This window comes from Aptenodytes patagonicus, chromosome 32, assembly GCF_965638725.1.
Source record: "Aptenodytes patagonicus chromosome 32, bAptPat1.pri.cur, whole genome shotgun sequence".
Taxonomy (NCBI): domain Eukaryota; kingdom Metazoa; phylum Chordata; class Aves; order Sphenisciformes; family Spheniscidae; genus Aptenodytes; species Aptenodytes patagonicus.
The window spans coordinates 4,312-23,807 of NC_134980.1; the positions used below are offsets into that span (position 1 = coordinate 4,312).

Below are 19,496 nucleotides of genomic sequence, written 5' to 3' on the forward strand. Positions count from 1 at the left end.
ATCGTGTTCGCCTGCCTTCCCCGGAGAAGGGGAACGCCGAACCCCGACCTCCCGTTTTTAAGCTTCACGGTTGATTTTTTTTTTTTTTCTTTTTTATTTATGATTTATTTTCTTTAGGGCTTCGAGCGAGTTCAGGTTTGCCACTTGCAGAGGGACGGAGCCACCGTAGGTTTGGCCTCCGAGGCTGGTCCGCGCCACTGGGGTGGTTTAACCGGCAGCCGGAGAGACGCAGAGCTTGGGGGGCGGCAGCACCTCCGGGGGACCCCGGCACCGGGCGGCTCCGGGTGGTTTGGTTTGGGGTTTTTTTTTTGCCGATGTTAATACGCCCAGAAAACGAAGCGCTGGAGATGCCCTGCGTCCCCTCAAGGCGCTGCCGGGCCGCCGTTTCTTTTCGTCTCTGCGTAATCCGGCTTCTAATTTAGAGCCTTAGCTTAGTCGGTTTAAAATGCTTCTGCTAAACGCTCGGTTTTCTCAAAAATGCAAAGTTTGGAGGGGTTCTGGGTGCAGGGACGCGCGGGACGGAGCGGCTTGTCCCACGGCGAGCTCCTGCTGCGGTCCGGCCGGTCACCGCCCCGCAAACAAGGTGTAGGCGAGGACGGAGCTGTGTCTCCTTAAACCCTCCGCCCCCTGGATTTAATTTCGTCCGATTTCCCAGCGGGAACGCCGGTTCTGCTGTGATTTTAGCCTCCGGCTTGGTGCTGTGCAGAACGCTCGGCGCCCCGAGCGTCTGTGGCAGCGGGTCGAGGAGGAAGAGGATCCCATCGACCTGGGGAGAGCTGCAACACGGAGGTCGTTCCCCTTAAATAAATAAAAAGCCGTGCCAAAAACCGGCCGGTGGCGTCCGCGCCGCCGTCGGGTCCCCTCGGACCCGGTTTTCGAGTCGCAAACCGGAGTTCCTCTTCCCGCAGGCGCCCGCCGGGGCCTTCGTGACCCCGGTGAGCGCCGCAAAGAGCACGAAGAAAGCTTTGTCTCCCGTTTAATAGCGTTTGGGAAGCTGCTTAATTGAACGTAACTATGAATTCTGGGGCTGTTGCGACACACGCACGCGGCGAGCGTTGAGGGCTGGCGTGGAAAGCCGGGTTTAGAGCCGGCAGCCGCCCAGGCTTATCGGCAGCCAGGATTGCGTGAGCTGTCGTGGCTGGTGGCTGTGGTCATAGCCAGGTTCGGGTATCTGGGGGTGGAAAAATACCTTTTCTTTATCTATTTTTTTTTTTTTTTTAACCTTCTCTTTGGGTCCGCTGCCAGCTTCTTAAGAGGAAACAAGAGCTAAATTCCTCCCGCTTTGCTGGGGATTCACAGCGGGGGTCCCTTCTCCTTCCTGGTCCTGCCAGGCTGGACTTTGTGGCGTAAATGAGTAACTCCTGACTCAGGGATTGAGGAGAGAAAACGAAAGCCAACCCCGTCTGATCGCCGGGTTTCCCCTTCCCGCGCCCTGAGCGGAGGAGAAAGGACGTCGCTTCGTTAGGCTGAGCTCGACGAGGAGCTGAGGACGCGCAGGCCTGAGCGTGAGTGCACCCGAAAAGCCTTCGGCGGGGTGGGCGCGAAGCTTTCTGCAGCTCCCGGGTCTGAAACCGGGGGGGGGGGTTACTTATCCCCCCCCCCCCCGCCGGGCTGATCTCTCCCGGCCCCCTGCCGAAAACCACGGTGGAAACGGGGCAGGTTCCCGGGTGCTGGCCGGGACTGATCCCGCCAGGCGTCCCAGCGCTCCCCCGAAGCCTGCTCTTACGCCGTCGTGCTTCCGAAACCTTGCACCTCACTTCTTTTTTTTTTTTTTTTTTTTTTTTTTTTTTTTTTTTTTAGGTAATTAAAGCCTAATTTTAAAGGCACGAAACTGATCTGCAGGAGGAAGTGGGGGAAATGACTCTCAGGAGTCGCATAGGATGCGCGGTGATTATATTTTTTTTTTTGAGCTATTGTCCGCATCTAATTTCTGTAATTTTGGCGTGGAAACCCCACCCGCGACGTGCTCGGATGTCCCTGTCTCTTGCTTTTTGCCAGCGTAGGAAACGCTCGTGCAGGCGAAGGCGCGCTGGGCGAAGGGCGACGGCGTGAAGGCGAAGGAGCTGCCGCCTCTGGCGTTTGCTTTTGCTCCCGAAACCCGTCTGTGGAAAGGCTTTTGCAACCGCGCGCGCCGCGGGTTTTGCCGACGGAAGAGAAAAAGGCGGCTTCTCCGCCAGGCGGAAGTGGACAGAAAACCTGAATTTCACCCAATTTGTCAGAAATTCGTCGGGCGATGCTGTTGCCCGGCCCAGCCACGTCCTGCAATCCGGTAATAAATTGCCCGCTTTGCACCGAGGATTAACGCGGGAAGCGGAGCGGGATCCTCCGCGCTGGCCCTTCCTCGCCCTTGTTGGACGCTTGGTACGTTGCTGCCTTCGCTCGTCGCAGATTTGGTCTCGGAAATCGGCGGCCCCGCGGCTCTGGGGTGGGTTTTTTTTTTTTTTATGGGAAATTGGGAAAGCGGTTTTACGTCCGTGAGAGGGCTGGGCACAGCCGGGGAGACGTTTCGTCGTGCCGCGCACCCGAGGATAACCCATCTGTTGCACGAGATTCAGCGTTTCGGACCCAGATGGTTAAAAGCTTCTATCAATCTTTGCGAAGATCCAAACGACCCGTTTCGGGGACTTTCTGCTACCGGGACGCGGTGAGAAAATTTACAACCGGGAGGGAACCCCTCCGTCCTGGCGCCCGTGCCGTGTTTCCAGCTGCCGCGTCGGCCGGGCTCTCCGGCCGGAGAACGGGAGCGTTGGAGAGGAGATGGGGGAGCAGCAACGACTCGCCGGTTCGGCTGCCGGTCAGACAAACCGATTAAAACGGCGCCGGGGGGAAGCCGGGGCGCGCTGGTGTCTCGCCAGGGTCCGGGTGCTTGGCACCCACCCGGTCTCGTCCTCCAAAACGGGGGAGAAACGGCGAGGATTGAGGAAAAACGCGGGAGGAAGAGCAGAGTTCCCGGCGGAGCGGCAGGAGAAGCCGTGCAAGCAGCCCCGAGCCCGGCCAGCCTCCCGGGGAGTAACTGCGTTCCTTCAAATTGAGCGATGAGTAATTATTTGAAGTAATTAAAGGTTTGACAGCGGCTTGGCAGCATAGTTTACATTGCACCGGTGTTGTGGCTGTTAACGCCCTTTTACCTCCAAGAGTCTCACCTTGAGGAGTGAAACGCGCTGCCGATAAGTGACGTTCCCGCGGGAAATAGCGCGTCCACGGAAGAGCCGCGGACCGACTCCTAAAATGCCCGATCCCCTTGCGTTTAAGCCCAAACAACCGCTTCTTCTCCGTGGTCTTCGGCTTGCGTAACCTGGTGACTCGGCCGACGTGGGTGACCTCGTGGAGGGGTGAAATGTGGTGGTGGTGGGGGGGGGGCGGTTTTTTGAGATCAAATGAACGTGAGGGCAGGTTTTTGAAAGCAAAGCGCCCGACAGCGTGGCAGGTTCGCGGGAGCCTTTGTCTGTTGTGTGATTCAGTCCGACTGGGGAACTGGTAGAACTGCACCATCCAGACATCAAAGTGGAGGAGACGTCGTGGAAGGCCGCGCTCCTTGGGTTGTTCCGACGACCCGGGGTGTCATCTGCACGCGAGTTCATTTTGATTTTGCCGGAAGCCGAAAGCTCTTCCGCTGTCGGATTGTCGTCTCAACTGCCGTGAGAATCACGGAAGGTTTTGGGTTGATGGCACCTTCAAAGACCATCCAGTCCAACTCTCCTGCCGTGGGCAGGGACATCTTCCGCTAGATCAGGTTGCTGAAAGCCCTGGCCCGTAGAGTCATAGAAGGGTTTGGGTTGGAAGGGACCTTCAAAGATCCATGGCCGGGGGGCATCTTCCGCTAGGTCAGGTTGTTCCAAGCCCCGTCAATAGAGTCGTAGAAAGGTTTGGGTTGGAAGGGACCTTCAGAGATCCGTGGGTGGGGACATCTTCCGCTAGAGCAGGTTGCTCATCCACAGAGTCATAGAATCACAGAAGGGTTCGGGTTGAAGGGACCTTCGAAGACGGCCCAGTCCAACCCCCTGCCGTGGGCAGGGAAAGCTGCCTGGCGGAAAAGGACCTGGGGGTGTTGGTCGACAGCCGGCTGAACATGAGCCGGCAGTGTGCCCAGGCGGCCGAGAAGGCCAATGGCATCCTGGCCTGTATCAGAACTAGTGTGGCCAGCAGGAGTAGGGAAGTGATCGTGCCCCTGTACTCGGCACTGGTGAGGCCGCACCTCGAATACTGTGTTCAGTTTTGGGCCCCTCACTACAAGAAGGACGTCGAGGTGCTGGAGCGTGTCCAGAGAAGGGCAACGAGGCTGGTGAGGGGTCTGGAGAACAAGTCTGATGAGGAGCGGCTGAGGGAACTGGGGTTGTTTGGTCTGGAGAAAAGGAGGCTGAGGGGAGACCTCATCGCTCTCTACAACTCCCTGAAAGGAGGTTGTAGCGAGGTGGGGTCGGTCTCTTCTCCCAAGTAACAAGCGATAGGACGAGAGGAAACGGCCTCAAGTTGTGCCAGGGGAGGTTTAGATTGGACACGAGGAAAAATCTCTTCACTGAAAGAGTGGTGAACCATTGGACCAGGCTGCCCAGGGAAGTGGTGGAGTCCCCATCCCTGGAGGTATTTAAAAGACGTGTAGCTGAGGCGCTGAGGGACATGGTTTAGTGGGCATGGGGGTGTTGGGTCGACGGTTGGACTCGATGATCTTAGAGGTCTTTTCCAACCTTAATGATTCTATTCTATGATCTCCCACCGGATCGGGTCGCTCCGAGTCCCGTCCAACCTGACCTTGAACGCTTCCCACGATGGGGCGTCCGCAGCTTCTCCGGGCAGCCCGCTCCCTCATAGTTTCAAGAGCGGTAATTAGGATCGTCCCTCCCTCGAACGCCGCTCCCTCCGGGAGGACTTCCTTGCATCGGCTGATGCCTGGGGCACGTAGGGCACCTCGTCAAGATTTAGTTGGATCTCTATGCCTTTTTTTTTTTTTTTTCTTCTTTTAAACTATTCTGATCCTATTAGACCCCGTCTATCCGCGGGGAGCGAAGAGGTAATCCTCCCGGTAGAAGCAGGCGTTAAGCCGGCGCTACGCTTGATCTTAAGTCAAAAGGCAAAGAAAAGACGGGACGGTTTGTTTTACTCGCTTTCAATTCGGCGTCGAATCGGAAGCGCCCGCGAAACGAGCCCTCTCTCCCCAGGCTCCGCCGTGGATCCCCCTCGTCTCTCCCCTCCGCCGCTGACCCGTTTTTCTTGCTCCCCGCCAGGCTGGGGGGCAGACCGTGACCTTGATCTGCCTTCGCGCCACGGTCGGCTTGTGGTTTGCGCCCACAAGCCGCTCGTGACGACAGTGGGGAAGCCGTGCCCGCTGCGGTTAGTGCTCGGTCGGATGCTGCGGCTGACGCGTCTTCGCCGCTGCCGGTATCTCCCCGGCGTCGGCGCTAGCGTTCGAGTGCGAGGCGTACGAAAATGGTACGGGCAGATTTCGGTCTTGTTTGGGGGTCCCGAGCTGAAACGCTGATGGTTGTTTCTCTTTCTCCTAGGGGGAAACGTCGGCCGTCCGACGACGGGGACCAGCAAGAACTGAAGCGCTGCTGGTACGTACAGGATGGGAACGACGAACTTCATCGCCCCGGCGCCCTGCCTGGCTTGAGAACTGTCACCCCGCCTTCCACCGAGCTCCCAAGTCGCCTCGGGTGCCGGAAACACTAATCCTCTCGGAAACGGTTGCCTGGGACAGGATGTGTGGACGATGATGATGGCAAGAAAGCAAGATGTTCGCATTCCCACCTATAACATTAGCGTGGTGGGATTGTCCGGGACGGAGAAGGAGAAGGGGCAGTGCGGCATTGGGAAATCCTGCCTTTGCAACCGCTTTGTACGGCCCAGCGCGGATGAGTTTCACTTGGACCACACTTCGGTTCTCAGCACCAGTGACTTTGGGGGAAGGGTGGTCAATAATGACCATTTCCTCTACTGGGGGGAAGTTGTGCGTTCCCTGGAGGACTGCGTCGAATGTAAAATGCATGTTGTGGAGCAGACGGAGTTTATCGACGACCAGACCTTTCAGCCTCACCGCAGCACGGCCCTGCAGCCCTATATCAAGAGGGCTGCTGCGACCAAACTGGCGTCGGCTGAAAAGCTCATGTACTTTTGCACTGATCAGCTTGGGCTGGAACAGGACTTTGAACAAAAACAGATGCCGGACGGAAAGCTGCTGGTGGATGGCTTTCTCCTCTGCGTTGATGTTAGCAGGGGTATGAACAGGAACTTTGACGATCAGCTCAAATTCGTTTCAAACCTTTACAATCAACTCGCGAAAACAAAAAAGCCCATCGTGGTGGTCCTGACGAAGTGTGACGAAGGCGTGGAGCGGTACATTAGGGATGCACATACTTTTGCCTTAAGCAAAAAGAACCTCCAGGTCGTGGAGACGTCGGCTAGATCCAATGTGAACATTGACTTGGCTTTCAGCACCTTAGTGCAGCTGATTGATAAAAGCCGGGGAAAGACTAAAATCATCCCCTACTTCGAAGCTCTGAAACAGCAAAGTCAACAGATCGCTGCTGCTAAAGACAAGTACGAGTGGCTGGTCAGCCGCATCGTCAAAAACCACAACGAGACGTGGTCGAACGTCAGCCGCAAGATGCAGTCCTCTCCAGAGTATCAGGATTACGTCTACCTGGAAGGAACGCAGAAAGCCAAAAAGCTGTTTCTGCAGCACGTCCACCGCCTCAAGCAGGAGCACATAGAGCGTCGGCGGAAGATGTATCTCGCCATGCTTCCTCAAGCGTTTGAAGCCCTCATCCCGGACCTGGACGAAATAGATCACCTGAGCTGCGTAAAAGTGGAGAAGCTCTTGGAGACGAAGCCGGACTTTCTGAAATGGTTTGTTGTCCTGGAAGAGACGCCCTGGGACGCCACGAGCCACATCGACAACATGGAGAACGAGCGTATTCCCTTCGACCTGATGGAGACCCAGCCCGCCAAGCAGCTCTACGAAGCTCATTTAGAAAAGCTGAGGAACGAGAGGAAAAGGGCAGAAATGAGAAGAGCTTTCAAAGAAAACCTGGAGACTTCCCCTTTCATCACGCCCGGGAAGCCCTGGGAGGAAGCGCGCAGTTTCATTATGAACGAGGATTTTTACATGTGGCTGGAGGAGTCGATTTATATGGATATCTACAGCAAGCACCAAAAACAGATTATAGAAAAGGCCAAGGAGGAGTTTCAGGAGCTGCTCTTGGAGTACTCGGAGCTGTTTTACGAACTGGAGCTCGACGCTAAACCCAGCAAGGAGAAAATGGGCGTCATTCAGGATGTCTTGGGCGAAGAGCAAAGGTTCAAAGCTCTGCAGAAGCTGCAGGCTGAGCGCGACGCCCTGATTTTGAAGCACATCCACTTCGTGTACCACCCGACGAAGGAAACGTGTCCGAGCTGCCCGGTTTGCATAGACTCTAAAATCGAGCACCTGATCAGCTCCCGCTTCATCAGGCCCTCCGAACGCAACCAGAAGAACTTGCTCTCGGACTCCAACATCGACAGGATCAATCTGGTGATCCTTGGCAAGGACGGTTTGGCGCGCGAGCTGGCCAACGAGATCCGGGCGCTCTGCACCAACGACGACAAATACGTGATCGAAGGTAAGATGTACGAGCTGTCCCTGAGGCCGATCGAGGGCAACGTCCGGCTCCCCGTTAACTCTTTCCAGACGCCCACCTTTCAGCCTCACGGTTGTCTCTGCCTTTACAACTCGAAGGAGTCGCTGTCCTACGTGGTGGAAAGCATCGAAAAGAGCAGGGAGTCGACCATCGGCAGGAGGGACAATCACTTGGTTCACCTTCCTCTGACGCTCATCCTCGTTAACAAGAGGGGGGACACCAGTGGCGAGACGCTACATAGCTTGATACAGCAAGGCCAGCAGATCGCGAGCAAGCTGCAGTGCGTCTTTCTGGACCCCGCGTCCGCTGGCATCGGGTACGGCCGTAACATCAACGAGAAACAGATCAGCCAGGTTTTGAAGGGGCTGCTGGACTCGAAACGCAACTTAAACCTCGTCAGCTCGACCTCCAGCATCAAAGACCTGGCGGACGTCGACCTTCGGATCGTCATGTGCTTGATGTGCGGAGATCCGTTCAACGCGGACGACATCCTTTTACCCATCCTGCAGTCCCAGACCTACAGACCTTCGCAGTGCGGCAGCAGCAGCTCCGTCCTCCTCGAGTTATCCATCGGGCCGCACAAGAGGCGCGTGGAGCTCTCCCTCCTTTCCTACCATTCCTCCTTTAGCATTAGGAAAAGCCGGCTCGTCCACGGGTACATCGTCTTTTACTCGGCGAAGCGCAAGGCGTCCCTGGCCATGCTACGTGCCTTTCTCTGCGAGGTGCAGGATATCATCCCCATACAGGTCGTGGCGCTCACGGACGGCTCCATAGACATCCTGGACAACGACTTGAGCAGAGAGCAGCTCACCGAGGGCGAGGAGATCGCCCAGGAGATCGACGGCAAGTTCACCACGATACCTTGTAGCCAGCCGCAGCATAAGCTGGAGATTTTCCACTCGTTTTTTAAAGACGTGGTGGAGAAAAAAAACATCATCGAAGCCACCCACATGTACGACAACGTGGCCGAAGCCTGCAGCACGACGGAGGAGGTGTTCAACTCGCCTCGAGCGGGCTCCCCTCTCTGCAACTCCAACCTGCAGGACTCGGAGGAGGACGTCGAGCCCCCCACCTACAGCCCCTTCAGAGAGGACACGTCCATGCCCGCCCTGCCCAAAGACCACTCGAAGCTTTCCATGGAGCTGGAGGGGAACGATGGCTTGTCTTTCATTTCCGTCATGAGCACTTTTGAAAGCAAGCTGAACAACAAAGTACCTCCTCCGGTGAAACCAAAGCCCCCCGTCCATTTTGACATTACGAAGGGGGACCTGTCGTATTTGGAGCAGGGGCATCGGGACGGGCAGAGGAAGTCCGTGTCTTCTAGTAGCTGGTTGCCCGCTGACTGCTTCGATCCTTCCGATTACGCCGAGCCGATGGATGCCGTGGTCAAACCCAGAAACGAAGAGGAGAACATCTACTCCGTGCCTCACGACAGCACCCAGGGCAAGATCATCACCATCCGAAACATTAACAAAACCCAATCGAACGGCAGCGGCAACGGCTCGGACAGCGAGATGGACACCAGCTCCCTGGAGCGGGGCCGCAAAGTATCGGTCGTTAGCAAGCCCGTGCTGTATCGGACGCGCTGCACGAGGCTGGGCAGGTTTGCTAGCTACCGAACCAGCTTCAGCGTTGGGAGCGACGACGAGCTGGGACCCATTCGGAAGAAAGAGGAAGACCAGACTTCCCAAGGGTATAAAGGCGATAACGCCGTTATCCCCTACGAAACGGCCGACGGGGAAGATCCGAGGAGGAGGAACATCCTGCGCAGCCTGAGGAGGACGACGAAGGTAGGCTGGTGCTTTCTTGCCCTTCGGCTGTGGGATTGGCGGGGTAGAGGTCGGGACGTACCGCCGGGCGTAAAGGCTGAACGAGGGCGGGAGCCCCTGCCGTCGCGTTCGTGGTGTGTTTTTCACGTATTTACTTGATTGATTTGAGGGGTAGGGTGAGCGCGGGATCGCTTTATTTTATTTTTTTTTTTATTGTGCGTTAACTGGCTGCGGGCGTGGACTGCGCAAGCCTGCAGTCCTGTACCAAAATCACCTCCGTCGCTTCCACCGCGAGCGTTCGGCTCCGATGACTTTATCCTTGCGACGCGCTTCTGAGAAAGTTCGTTCCGCGCTCAGAAGTTGTGAGTTTTGAGGCACAATTAACCGAAACGTGGGTGCTTTGAAACGTGGCCTCCGTCTGCCTTGTAAATTCTCTTTAACGTGGATGAACGTAGCGAAGTCGCTATTATCGGCATAGAGTCGTTCAAAGAAATGGGGTGAAGCTAGATGTGCCCGACCAGAGAAGACGCTGGTAAGTTGAGAACACGTCTTAAGTTGTTGTCTGTTGCCGCTCTTGGGTGGCTCTTCTCAAGGCTCTTCTCTAGACACGTCGTGCTGCCGCGGCTCTACAAAACCAGCCTTAAATCCGCCTGGATTCGCTGCCGCCCTTCCGCACGATGGTGGATCTGCTCTTTAGAGGGTGAAACTGGTTTTGGACGAGCCCGCCGGTTCGAGGTGCCACGTGGTTGAGTAGTCTTTGGACTTCTTGGCCAACGGTTGGCGTGTTGAAGGCCAACGGTTGGCGTGTTGAAGGCCAACGGTTGGCGTGTTGAAGGCCAACGGTTGGCGTGTTGAAGGCCAACGGTTGGCGTGCCGATGGCCAACGGTTGGCGCGCCGATGGCCAACGGTTGGCCGTTGAAGCCCCGCGGCCCTGAGCGCGATGCGGCGGCGGTGGGCGTCCTGCCCGCCCCAAGACGTGGCGGACATCTCGGCTCCAGCGCGTGCATGCGGACGGAGAAGCCACGTCGTGCTTTGCGTTGGTCCATGGGAACGAAAACGCCTGGCGCCGCGGCGGGACGGACGCGCAGACGCAGACGTATATACACCCGACACGCAGAAACATCCGACACACACGTTATATACGTACACAGACGCAAACATTATATACATAGCGATATATCCTACACGTGGCATATACACGGGCACTCGCACGTCACGTACACAGACACGCACGCATGTGAAATGCACACAGGCGTTACGTATGTTAAATATACACACAGACATCACACAGATGTCATACGTTGCACACGCATGCACACGCTATATACATGTAGACGTGCACATTGTATGTACACGTGCACATTACACGCACGCAGACAGTGAGCACACACTTGTACACGTACATACACACTTCATGCACACGCATTTGTGTACCCACACGTTATGTGTATGCATACACGTACATACACACGCTTAAATACACGCATGTATGCGTACGCACACACGTGCGCGCGCGCGCCTCATTATAGACGCGCCTCATTATAGACGCGCCTCATTATAGACGCGCCTCATTATAGACACGCACATGTGCATGCTCACACATTACATGCGTGTACATGCATGCAGACGTATAGACACGCTTATATTTATACACACATGTGCATGCACACGCGTGTTATGTACACAGATGCGTATTATATACACAGACGCGTATTATATACATAGACGCGTATATACACACATGTATTTTATACATAAGTGTTATATACACGCACACACAGACATTATATATACACGTATACGCACATGCTGTATACATACGCATGTAGGTACGCGTGCAGACACTATATACGCACACACGATATGTGCGCACACGTATGCGCGTGCGCCCGCGCTGTTATATACACGTCTATACGGGCACTACATCCACGCGTACGTTACGACGTGGGGGTACGGACGTGTGCGAGGAAGAGGGGAGGAAGGGAAGCGGGGGCCGCGCTGCCCCCGGCCCGGCAGAGGGAACAGCGGCAGCCGCCGGACGTCCTGCTCGGAGCCGCTGCGAAACCCATCGCGGTAATTAAGAGGCGTTATTAATTTCCACTGGAAACAAAGGGAGAGCCGCCTGCCGCGCTCTGCCAAGCAGGAAGGAGCAAACCGAAATCCTCCTCTCCTCGGCGGGGAGGACGAGGCTGGAGCGACGCCCTCGGCCTCCGGGAACGATCCCGGTCCCTGCCCTGTCGTACCGAGACCTTCCTCGCTTTTCCCTTCTACGGCCGACGGCCGAAGCATCGTTTTTCCGCTCGCTGCGTTAAGGAAAGCTCCGTCCGGGTGCTCCCGCTCGTGGGGGGTGCTCAAGGATCGGGGAGAGCCGGTTGCTTTCATCCAAAAAAAGGTGTTTCGAGGCCCCCCCGCCAAAAAAAAAAGGTGTTTTGAGTCTCCCCAAAACATCCGCATAGGCAGAAACTTCCCTTACGGCGACGGATACGCTCGCTCCCGTGGCGTGGGACGCGCCGAGGGGAGCGCGGGCTGCGCTCTTCTGCAAGGGGAAGAGGCTCCGCTGACGGGACCGGGTTTCCAGCCAGCGGGTTTGGGTTTATAACTGGCTTTTTGGGGTTTCCAGCCAGCGTTTTCGGGTTTCGCTCCCGTGCTGTATTGTCGCACGTCCCCTTTTCCAAGGGGAAGCCGAGGGCCGTGGCCGGGCAGCGGATGCTCCTGCCAACAGCGATGCTCGGCGTTTTCATTGCGCCCCCTTAATTTTGGGGATCTATTTTCGAGTCACGGGTTTCATCTTCGTTTTGCCGGCGGGAACGGCGTGCGGTTGCCGGTACCACCTCGCCCGGGGCTGGAGGAGCGTTTGGGTTTCCACCTTTGCTTTGGTGACGCGTTGCGGAGTTGTATTTGCTCATTCCTTGAAGTTTAGTAGCAAGATCCTGATCAGAGAATCATGGAATGGGTTGGGTTGGAAGGGACCTTCAGAGATCCGTGGGTGGGGACATCTTCCGCTAGAGCAGGTTGCTGAGAGCCCTGGCCCGTAGAGTCATAGAAGGGTTTGGGTTGGAAGGGACCTTCAAAGATCCATGGCCAGGGGCATCTTCCGCTAGGTCAGGTTGTTCCAAGCCCCGTCAACAGAGTCGTAGAAAGGTTTGGGTTGGAAGGGACCTTCAGAGATCCGTGGGTGGGGACATCTTCCGCTAGAGCAGGTTGCTCATCCACAGAGTCATAGAATCACAGAAGGGTTCGGGTTGAAGGGACCTTCGAAGACGGCCCAGTCCAACCCCCTGCCGTGGGCAGGGACATCTCCCACCGCATCGGGTTGCTCCGAGCCCCGTCCAACCTGACCTTGAACGCTTCCCGGGATGTCTAATGCAGCCCAGGACACCGTTGGCCGCCTTTGCGGCACCTTGCTGGCTCGTGGTCAGCTTGGTGTCCACCAAGAGCCCCAGGTCCTTCTCCGCCGAGCTGCTTTCCGGCTGGGTGACCCCCCCCCCGGCGTAGACTGGGGTGCCTGGGGTCGTCCCTCCCCAGGGGCAGGACTTTGCGCTTCTCCTTGTTGAACTTCAACGAGGTTCCCCTCAAGCCCATTTCTCCAGCCTGTCGAGGTCCCTCTGGACTCCAGCACGACCTTCTGGGGTATCGGCCGCTCTTCCCGCTTTGGTGTCATCTGCCAACTTGCCGGGGGGTGCATCTGCCCCATCGTCCAGCTCAGTAATGAAGATGTTGGCCAGGACTGGACCCGGGATCGAGCCCTGGGCTACGCCGCCGGCCTCCGACTAGGCTTTGCTCCCCTGATCGCCGCCCCTCGGGCCTGGCCGTTCAACCGGTCTTCAACCCGCCTCACCCTCCGCTCGTCAACGGCTTCTCCAGGAGAACCCGATGGAGATGGTATCAAAGGTCCTACCGAAGCCCAGGCAGACGCTGTCCGCCGCTCTCCCCTCGTCTGCCCGGCCAGCCGCTTCGTCCTAGAGGTTCGCCAAGTTGGGTGAAGTTCCCCTTTGGTCAAGTCCCGTTGGGTTCTCCCGTTTTCTGGTTGTTCCCTTCCGCACCCGGAGAGGTTTGGGGTTTTTCCCCCCCCCCCCCCAGCTGAAGACTGGCCAAAAAATGCCTATTTCGATGAAAACGCCGCCGCCGTTTCTTTTTCGCCGAAGCCGCGACATCCAGGAGGCTCCATCTCGGGTGTTGGCGAGCGACGACGTGTGGGATGAAAGCCGGCGGCGGCTTTGCGAGAGCCTTCGGTCAGGTTTAACGTCCCGTAGCGGGGAAGGGAGCGTCGGGAGAAGTGGTTTGCCCTGTCCGTAACCCCCGTCTCCGCCTCTCTCTTGAATAAATACGTTATTCGCGAGGATGATAATTCACCTGAGTAAATAATAATAGCGGCCCGCTTGAATAAGCGTCTTGTTCGTAGTGGAATAATAATATATAATGTAACATGCGTGGGGATAAATAATAATGCGGTGGGATAAATAGTGATGCGGTGGGGTAAATAACGCGGTGGGATAAACAAGAATCCATTGGGATAAACAAGAATCCATTGGGATAAACAAGAATCCATTGGGATAAACAATAAATTCCTTGAATAAATAGCAATCCACCGGAATCGGCACGTTTATCCAGGTCTCGCGGCTGGCGGTGAGGATGCTGCGGATGCGGGAGCATCTCCGGGAGGGGTTTCCCCCCCCCCCCCCCCCCCCCCCGGCCCCTCGCCGGCTCCCCTTGGATCTGGCCCGGCTGGGAATTCAGCCCGGCGGCCCGGTCGCCGCCGTTTAGGCTTTATCCGCGGCTACGCTCGGCACGGTTCGGTCGGCCGAGGAGCAGCGGGAGTTTGTCGGGGCCGCGGCTTTCCCCGTCGGCTCGGCTTGTGCCGCTCCTGCCAAAATAACTGGATTTTGGCTGCCGAGATCCTTCGCCCCGCAAAGATATTTTCTTTTTTAAGAGCAGCCTCCGCATCCTTCCTATCTCGGCGGCAACGGGGCGACTCGCGGATTTCGGCGTCTAAATAAACGGGCTCGTTTGGGGTCTTCGCCTCAACTCCGCTCCCCTCTCTCCCGCAGAAACCAAAGCCCAAACCTCGGCCGTCCATCACGAAGACGACGTGGGAAAGCAACTATTTTGGGGTGCCGCTGACCAACGTAGTGACTCCGGAGAAACCCATCCCCGTCTTTATCGAGCGGTGCATCGAGTACATCGAAGCGACAGGTAAGAGCGACCGGCTGCGGAGCTTTCTGCCCCGGGGGGGAAGGTCTCTTCGCGCGACGGCAACGCGCGGGGAGGGGTTTGGGGTATTTTTTTTGTTTGTTTCCCTGCATCGCGAGCTCGGGTCGCCGTGGTTTTTCTGGGAAGGCGTAAAACTCTTCCCCGGCTCCTTTTTTTTTTTTTTTTTATTATTACCTGGCAAAACGAGTGCGCCCGGAGAAACGCCGGCCTCGGACCTTTGCCGGTTCCCATCCCCGGCCTCAGAGGCGGAGGGCCGAAATAATTCAGGCGAATTCCGGCTGCTTTCAGGCGGGATTGGGGTTTTTTTTTGGGGGGGGGGGACGGGGACACGTCCGCCTCGCACCTTTCCCTCCGAGCGGTTGATGTTGATGGATACGGCGCCACGTTCTCGGCCTCCGGCCGCCTTAATTAACACCGAAATAAACTCCAGGCTTTTGCGTCCGACGGCTTTTTTACCCCCCCCCCCCCCCCCCCCCTCGTCGGGCTCTTGCTGCGACGGGGAGATCGGGCAGCGGGCGCTTCCCCTTTCTCCGGCGTTGGGGTGGGGGTTGTTTTTTTTCTGCCGATGGCAAAAGCGTGAACCGACACCGCTGCCACGTCCGAGAAAAAACAGCCGGTGCCGCCTCACCCCCCCCCCCCCCCCGGTCTCCCATCCGGAAAATCCAGGCAGTGTTTTCTCGTCGGGGAGACCGAGTTTCGTTTCTTTTTCCGCCTCTGTGCACCAAAAAAAGGATATTATTGGGGCGCAGGTGCCTTGCCGCGGAAGAGACGTCGGCGTCTTCGCAGCGTGCTGTAATTGGAATTAATCGTTAACGCTTTCGGTGGGGGCAAAGCGACGCCGGGAGCTGAACGCTACCCTGGGGCTAAATCACCTAAAATCGAGGTTGAGGGTTGGAGGAGCCGTGTAAAAAAAAATAATAATAGAGGAGGGGGTAAAAAGATAAAGGAGGGGTGAGAAATTCTGCGCGGAGCTCCGGGAGGGTTGGTTCGATTTTGACGTTAGCTTGCTGTAACTCCTAATTTTGGACTTAAAAAAAGAAGAGAAGAAGAAGAAAGAAAATCTCTGCGGGGCGCTGGGTTTCGAAGGTTAAAAACACTAAACAGGGGAACTCCTCCCCGTCGGGACGGGATCGCGGGCTGGGTTGAAACGAGGATTTCCCGGCGGAGCGGGATTTCGCCGGGGGGCGGGGGGGGGGGGGCTTTGGGGATATCGTCGCTTCCAGGTTTCGGGGAGCAAATGAGCCGTGCGGATTTTAATGCCTATAAACAAAGGTTTTGGGGGGGGGGGGGGGGGATGTCCCTAAAGCCCCCCCCCTGCGCCCCCGCCTTGCGCTGACATCTGCTCTTTTTCCTCGCCAGGGCTGAGCACCGAAGGCATCTATCGCGTGAGCGGGAACAAGTCGGAGATGGAGAGCCTGCAGCGGCAGTTCGACCAGGGTAACCTCTGCGGCCGCGATCCCTCCTTTCCCACCCCAAAACTCGAGGGACGCCCGCGGCCCCTCCGCCGCGGCCCCTCCACTGCAGCCCCGCAGCCGCTCCGCCGCGGCCCCTCCGCCGCCCAAGCGTTTTTAGGATGAAAAAGCGTTTGGACGCGCTTAAGCCCCGTTGTTTTTATAACCCGGACGAGCCCGCCGCGGCCGCGCTGCCCCGTGCCGGGCCCAAGGAGCGACGCCGGGCACCAGGACTCTCCGATCCCTGCGGTTTTTTGGGGTGTTTTACCCGTTTTCGTGCCCCTTCCTTCGCCCCCTCGTGCCGCTGGGCGTCGGGCTTCGGCTCCTCTGGGAAATGGAGATTCGGGTCCGCGGCTGGAGGCGCTTTTCTGCCGGCAGCACCGCCGAGCCGCTTCGGGGTGAACCCCCCCCCCGCCCCCATCGGCTTCCCGCACCCCTCGGCGCTTTCGGGGTGCGACCGTGAGCCCGGGGGTGTAACCCCGAGCCTCTCCCCCCCCCCCCCCCCTTTGCAGATCACGGGCTGGACCTGGCCGAGAAGGATTTCACCGTCAACACCGTGGCCGGTGCCATGAAGAGTTTCTTCTCCGAGCTGCCCGAGCCCCTGGTCCCCTACACCATGCAGGCTGAGCTGGTGGAAGCCCACAGTGAGTACGCCCGGGGGGTTCCGATTCTCCTCCCGACCCAGCCCGGCCCGTCTCCTTATTAACTCCCATCGTACCAGCTCGTTTGCAGGCACGTCTCGTTAATTCATACCGCCAAAGCCCATTTGCGGGCACGTCCCCTTATTAATTCGCGCCCTCCGAGCCTGTTCTGGCCGGAGGTGCTCTGCCCCGGCATCGCCGCTCGGTGCCGGCCTGCGCCCGTGAGCAGCGCGGGTTTTTGCCGGGTTTATTTTCGGGAAGACCGATGATCCGCTCGAACCGGTGGCCCCAAAAATCCCCCCACACACACACGCAAAGAGGAGGGATCCCGCAGCGGGACGCTGCCACGACCGGCTGCGATGCCCGGCGAGCGTTTCTCTGCCGCCGCAGCTCCCCCGACTCCGTTTTCCCTCCCGGCAGAATCAATGACCGGGAGCAGAAACTCCACGCGCTGAAGGAAGTGCTGAGGAAATTTCCCAAGGAGAACTACGAGGTCTTCAGATACGTCATCGGGCACTTGAACAAGTACGTATCGGGGTGCCCGGGCCGCGGGGAGGGCTCCGGGGCACCCCAACCCCACCCCCCCCCCCCACCCTGCCCCGAGCGCCGGATGGTGTCGAGGCAATGGGGATCCCTGCCGGCGTCGCGCCAGCGTCGTCTCGTCCCCTCTCTCCGCCGCAGGGTCAGCCACAACCACCGGGTGAACCTGATGACCAGCGAGAACCTCTCCATCTGCTTCTGGCCCACCCTGATGAGACCCGACTTCAGCACGATGGACGCCCTGACGGCCACCCGCACCTACCAGACAATCATCGAACTCTTCATCCAGCAGTGCCCCTTCTTTTTCTACAACCGGCCCATCCTCGAGCCCCCAGCGCCGCTCCCGGTTCTCCATCCGCCGCCCCCCCCGGCGCCCCTTTCCTCCCCGCCACGCCGGCCACGGCTCAACCCTCGCCTCCCCGGACCCCGCCGCCGTCGCCGCAGTCGCCCGTCCAGCCGCTCCTCCCGGCCCAGCTCCACGCGGAGCAGCACACGCTGTGAGCTGGCGCCGGGGGAAAAAAAAAACAAAACAAAACAAAAACAAACCAACAAAAAACCAACCGGGAAAAAAAAAAAAACCCACAAAAACACAAAACCCCACACAACAAAAAACCCACAAGAATCTTGGTCTGGTCTGGGGCGCCCGGCGGAGACGGGGAAGCGAGCGCCGGGCTTGGGCTCGCCCTCTCCCGCCCCGGCGCAGACTTGGGCATGGCGGGAGCGCGCCGGGGCGGCCGGACTTGGGACCCCAGGAGGATTTTTTTTTCCCCCCCGGCTTTCGGTTTGGGCAGGGGGTTGAGGGGCGGATCCGGCGCCGGCGGGATGGTGGGGCTGAGCCGGTGGACCCGTGTGCCGGGCGCTCGGCAGATCGGACGCTTCTCCGGCTGCCCCTGGACTTTTCGGCTCGGCCCCGGCGCCGCCAAACCCCCTCGCAATCCCACGGGACGCGGCCGGCGGCTCACCCGGCGCTATCCGAAGCTCATCCGGCGTGGCCCGAGGCTCGGCCGGCACGGCCCCAGCTCGCCCAGCATGGCCCAGCATGGCCCAGGGTTCATCCGACGCGCTGCGGTGCAGCCTGAGGCTCATCCGGTGTCGTCCGGCACAGCCCCCGGCACAGCCCCCGGGCTTGTTCGATGCAGCCCGAGCCTCATCCGACACGGTCCACCTTAGCCCAGGGTTCATCCGACGTGTCCAGCACGGCTCGAGGCTCATCCGTCGTGGTCCAGCTTAGCCCAAGGCTCATCCGTCATGGTCCAGCTTAGCCCGAGGCTCATCCGACATGATCCAGCACGGCTTGAGGCTCATCCAACGTGGTCCAGCTTAGCCCGAGGCTCATCCAACGTCGTCCAGCTTAGCCAAGGCTCATCCGACATGATCCAGCACGGCTTGAGGCTCATCCAATGTGGTCCAGCTTAGCCCGAGGCTCATCTGATGTGGCCCAAAGCTCATCCGACGTGGTCCAGCGCGGCTCGAGGCTCATCCAACATGGTCCAGCTTAGCCCAAGGCTCATCCAGCATCGTCCAGCTTAGCCCAAGGCTCATCCAACATGGTCCAGCTTAGCCAAGGCTCATCCGACGTGATCCAGCACGGCTCGAGGCTCATCCAACGTGGTCCAGCTTAGCGCAAGGCTCATCTGATGTGGCCCAAAGCTCATCCAGCACGGCCTGAGGCTCATCCAACATGGTCCAGCTTAGCCCGAGGCTCATCCGACGGGGTCCAGCTTAGCCCAGGGTTCATCCAATGTGGTCCAGCATAGCCCAAGGCTTGTCCGATGTGGCCCAAAGCTCATCCGATGTGGTCTAGCACGGCTCGAGGCTCATCCAACATGGTCCAGCTTAGCCCAAGGCTCATCCAACGTCGTCCAGCTTAGCCCAAGGCTCATCCGACGTGATCCAGCTTAGCCCAAGGCTCATCCGACGTGATCCAGCACGGCCCGAGGCTCATCCAACATGGTCCAGCATGGCCCGAGGCTCATCTGATGTGGCCCAAAGCTCATCCAGCACGGCCTGAGGCTCATCCGACGTGGTCCAGCTTAGCCCAGGGTTCATCCAATGTGGTCCAGCTTAGTGCAAGGCTCATCCGATGTGATCCAGCACGGCCCGAGGCTCATCCAACGTGGTCCAGCTTAGTGCAAGGCTCATCCAACGTGGTCCAGCTTAGTGCAAGGCTCACCCAACGTGGTCCAGCTTAGCCCAAGGCTTGTCTGATGTGGCCCAAAGCTCATCCAACGTGGTCCAGCATGGCCTGAGGCTCATCCGACATCGTCCAG

General features: G+C 58.3%; 1 protein-coding gene across 1 annotated transcript; it reads left to right on the top strand.

The window, feature by feature from the left end:
- The first annotated feature begins 5,615 nt into the window (after positions 1 to 5,615).
- ARHGAP35 (Rho GTPase activating protein 35) lies at positions 5,616 to 17,796 on the top strand. Its single transcript, XM_076360893.1, is given in 7 exon segments — positions 5,616 to 9,403; positions 14,432 to 14,576; positions 15,954 to 16,031; positions 16,558 to 16,693; positions 17,107 to 17,211; positions 17,368 to 17,558; positions 17,561 to 17,796. Coding segments are annotated over 7 exon segments (4,518 nt in total). The 5' UTR covers positions 5,616 to 5,707; the 3' UTR covers positions 17,728 to 17,796.
- The last annotated feature ends 1,700 nt before the right edge of the window (positions 17,797 to 19,496 follow it).